This window comes from Macrobrachium rosenbergii, chromosome 2 (genome assembly GCF_040412425.1).
Source record: "Macrobrachium rosenbergii isolate ZJJX-2024 chromosome 2, ASM4041242v1, whole genome shotgun sequence".
In the NCBI taxonomy this organism is placed as follows: Eukaryota; Metazoa; Arthropoda; class Malacostraca; order Decapoda; family Palaemonidae; genus Macrobrachium; species Macrobrachium rosenbergii.
In genome coordinates, this window is record NC_089742.1 from 58,579,271 (window position 1) to 58,584,270 (window position 5,000).

General features: G+C 36.7%; 1 protein-coding gene across 3 annotated transcripts in view; it reads right to left on the bottom strand.

The window, feature by feature from the left end:
• Positions 1–5,000, bottom strand: part of LOC136847512 (Fanconi anemia group J protein homolog) — a 924,459-nt gene that overhangs the window by 243,328 nt on the left and 676,131 nt on the right. For 2 of the 3 annotated variants that reach the window (XM_067119254.1, XM_067119265.1), the window contains one exon: positions 930–1,130. In XM_067119254.1, the coding sequence (XP_066975355.1) occupies positions 930–1,130 (201 nt within the window). The remainder of the gene's footprint in view (positions 1–929; positions 1,131–5,000) is intronic. The other variant, XM_067119260.1, reaches the window with a different exon arrangement.

The following is a 5,000-nucleotide window of genomic DNA, read 5'->3' on the forward strand; positions in this document are numbered from 1 at the left end:
CAGACTTTACCAAAAGACACCTGTATAACAGGTTGCAGATTGACTGGCAGACTTTAACAAAAGACACCTGTATAACAGGTTGCAGATTGACTGACATACTTCACCAAAAGACACCTGTATAATAGGTTGCAGACTGACTGACAGACATTACGAAAAGGCACCTGTATAACAGGTTGCACGCTGACTGACAGACTTCACCAAAAGGCACCTGTATAACAGGTGGCAGACTGACTGACAGACTTTACCAAAAGGCACCTGTAAAACAGGTCGCAGACTGGCTAACAGACTTTACCAAAAGACACCTGTATAACAGATTACAGACTGACTGGCAAACTTTACCAAAAGACACCTGTATAACAGGTCACAGACTGACTGACAGACTGAATATGTAATACATAACGCTGAAATATCAAATATCAGGGATGTTGTGTAATGTAAGAGTTACAAAACTGATAAATAGTACCGAAAATTTTCTAAATACAACGTAATTAAGTTTTTGTGTCTGTAAAACGTAAACGATGCTATAATAATAAATTTGATGAAAAGGTGAAAATCTTCTGGATATTTTCATTATATGACAAATCACACAAGGAACTAAGTGCCACTCTCTGAATGGGTGTGACTGTATTAAGTGGTTACACTGGACAACCCTATTAATTCCAATGATACATTAAGATAGGTGAACCAACTTAATCCGTTAGAGAGAGAGAGAGAGAGAGAGAGAGAGAGAGAGAGAGAGAGAGAGAGAGAGAGAGAGAGAGAACCAAATAATTTGTCTGAGTCTCCATTCGAGCACAAACAATCCTGTCACTCCTGTCACATTCCAAAGATTAAACGCCTCAACAGTAAAAAAAAAAAAAAAAAATGCTCAACACGCAAAAGCCAGAACAAGTATCAAACGAACACGAGACCGAAAAACAGGTACTCACCAGGTATGAAGCCTCCGCCGGTCGCTGCAGCATCTGCAGAAGCAGCAGCAGCAGCAGACTGCTGTGTTGCTGTCGAACTGCTGACATGATCATGAGGTCTTGATACTTGAGGTAAGGATGGAGGCCCAGGGGCCTGGGGACCCTGAAGTGGCACAGGGTTTGAAGGCAGATTTGTCAGTCCGGCAGCTCGGGCCAAGATGTCTGTAAATTAAAAGGAAACATGGCTTTAGTGATGGCAGCTGAAATAATAATAATAATAATAATAATAATAATAATAATAATAATAATAATAATAATCGGAGAATGGACCCTTTTCATATGGAACAAGCCCATAAGGGCCACTGACTTGAAATTCAGGCTTCCAAAGAATATGGTGCTCATTAGAAAGAAGTAACAGAAAGTAATGGGAAATACAGAAAGATGAAATCACTTATTACAAAAGTAAAAATTAATTAACAAATTATATATATATATATATATATATATATATATATATATATATATATATATACATACATATACTATATATATATTTAGATAAAATATAAGTAAATTGTTAAAATACAAGGAGAATTGTATTAGGGTAGTAATGCATTGCATCTGCGTTTGAACTTCTGAAGTTCCAATTACACGGCATCCGCAGAGAGACTGTTCCATAGTTCAACGGTGTGAGGAATAAAGGACCTCTGGAACTGAGAAAATAATAAGGGTGGCATAACGCCAAAATAAACAAAAATTTAATTCTTTCGCTAGTCTCTTGTTATTAAATGGCTATTTATTCACAGACGACAATATACATAAAATTTATAAGAACTGACGAGTTTTCACATTAGAAAAGGTAGGCTACATTAAAAAGATGTTATTGTAAACACACTGAATTCTTTTTCTCGAAAACATGTTTTTTTTTTTTAAATATCTCCTTTATTATCACATGCACAAATATATTCCATAAAGAAGTCTTTTTTTCATAGCTGGGAAAAAATGCGAGGTGGAATAAGAATTGTCAGTCTCCTAAGCAAAACCAGAAGTATCCAACGTGCTCCCTTCTTAGAGATGCACTTTGATGAAATACAATTTCATGCCAGAATATACCGGATGCACTTTGATGAGGAACACAATTTCATGTCAAAATGAAACGAATCACACATGAAAGGCATGTCGGCTGAAAATGTTACACTGAGAGACAACTAAACCATTACTGTGCCTTTTTATTCCGATGTTTTGACACTAGCTAGAGATGTAAAAATCATCCAGACTGTCCTTGTCTTAAATCAAGAGCAATATATGGCAATCCACCACCAACTGTTGAAAGTATATATACCATTCATATTTGACTTTTGATTTGGGAAATGTTCAGATGAAATTTTTTTTCCCCACTGTTGAGGAAATGTAATATATAAATACATTCATCAAATCTCCCCAATAAGAAAAGACTGTCAGAAATAAGAGCACCTCAAAGTTCTAATTGTCCAATATGTGATGTTCAAGAGACATAAATTTTTACATTTTAATTCTTAATAAAGTAGTATATTTGACTTCACTTATGAAATACTGTATATATATATATATATATATATATATATATATATATATATATATATATATATATATATATATATATAACAAAAAAGATTACTAAATCCTCATCTATCAAACCAATACAGATGCCAAGAGCTTCACAGAGAGCTTGAAACTACAGAACACTGTCCTCAAAACCAGTCACAATATTTTCAGAATAAAAAAAAATTAATAAAGTACAACTTACATTACGTAACAGTTTCACTACGATACAACCCAAATCGAAGAGAAAGACTCGTTAGTTGCAACATTCGGTTAGTACGACATAAACTTTTATGGCAAAAATGAAAAATGATGATATTAAAGGATGATAAAATAACAATTTAACTTCAGAGAAAAGTAAAGCTCACTTTGTGGTTTAAGGCATTGAGAACAAAAATGACAGGCGATCTGAATTTTTAACCGCTATTGCAACAGAAACTAATCATTCATTCATGTTCGGCAAAATCTGCAAACAACGGATTCCACTGATTACACCCAGGCATTTGGTTCTTAGGTACAGAGAGGGGGGGTAATGTTATCGAAAGCGAAGATAATAAATAAACAAAATTAGAGTGTAATACGATATATCTCCGGTGTGTGTGTGTTTCCAGCGAAAACTCCAGTCAATGGTGTCTGCCCCATTCATTTTTGACTGCCGCTCTGAGCATGAACCAACTGCGGAGAAAACTTTCACAATATTTGCCGTATCATATCCATCCATAGCCCAATAAACACCAGTATCTTACAGGTATTTTTCGTTTCCTTCCTCTTGCTGACACTCAAGCGATACACAAAATTTTTCGTAAACAGTGCTCCTCCATTCTCTCCACGTGGCCAAACCACTTCGAAACCCTTCTGATCCATTTTAGTCTGACTCACCTGTAAGTGCGTTTTAATATTTCTTTGTATCGACAAATTTCTCACCATTTCAGTCCATTGTATTTAACTTATTTCGCTAATCAATTCATCAAGAAATCAATGTTTACTTATAATTCGTAATCAACAATCACAGGCATACACACACACACACACATATATATATAAACAAAGAAATGTAATGAAATGCCAGAACATCACCTCATATAATTCTGGTGCAAACTTACATTTAAATACTTTTTTTTCTGTTCAAATTTTCCTACTATTTTCCACCATTAAAGTTCTTTATCTAGAGTAATCCGATTTATTTTAGGGAAAAATGCTGACGGCAGCAAGACTCTAATAAAATACATGTGAAAGAAAAAAAGAATAAAATGTAATGGTAAAATGTAATAAATTACCCGCAAAGAATATTCCACGCCAACTCAGTTATGAAAATGAAAAGGGATGACACGCAAGCAGATAAGAGGTAAGAACGCGAGAGAGAGAGAGAGAGAGAGAGAGAGAGAGAGAGAGAGAGAGAGAGAGAGAGAGAGAGAGAGAGACTTCAGAGGGAAACGGAAGCCCAACACGACGGTTCCACACTTGTGTAAAAGCCTCATGAAAATTCAATTTGGCATCGGAGCGGGATAATGGAAAATGTAAAATGTTTTCAACTTTTCAAACAAGACCCACCGCCGCTGGATCTAGTCCGAAATGCACCAAAAAGTTTCTTTCTCGCCTCTCCAATACTTCAACAATGGACGCTATCGTTCCGGGCTTTTAGGAACTCCGCCGAATTTCGGGAGTAAATTGCAAATGTATAATCTGAAAAAAGGGGGGCAATCTATCTTGGCGAACAAAAAACCAAGAGGGGGGGAAAAAACCCGTGGATTCCGGACCAAATTGGCCAAAATTGCATTGAAAACCGAGAGCAAAGTCGCCGGCTTCGTAAGCCACCCGTGAACGTCGCTTTCCGTGTAGGCATTCAGAGGCGTTCGAAGCCGGCCAGATGGCACAGTTCGACACCGGCTAAAACCCCTGAAATTCTGGCACTGTCTGGCACTACGTGTGACCCCCGCACCTCCCACCCTCCGCCCCCCCAACCCCGAAAACCCCTCGCGCCTACTTAACTTAGGGATGCTTGGCACTGATGTTATCAAAAGAAAGGAAGGGAAAAATGGAAGAGGGAGCACACGGGTGATGCTAAAGACCGGGAATGGGATTTTTCCGAAAGGGGGCGACAAGAATCGTTTTTGAAGACGTCGCTTCACTTCATGGAATTTGCTATACGCATAAAACGTATCTCTTATTACGTTTGTACAGAAAAAACGTTATGTGGCTCGAATTCTATTATTTCAATAAATAAAGAGTTGACTGCATTTATAACAAGAATTATATTATTTCATAAGCGGTAGTTTTTCAGCGTTTCATAATTTAAGTACAGACAACATAAACAATAGAATTCGTTAAAGTCTAAATTATTGCTCATAAAAATAGTAATCGTTACCAAGGAAGCCACGGAATATATATTAATAATTTGAGCGTGAAATCTCGGGGAACTGAAAAAAAAATAGTGATAAAAAATGTCAATAAAACGTAAATGAAACCTTGTGGTCTTAGCAAGGAAATCATACCGACTGCAAGATGCGCAAA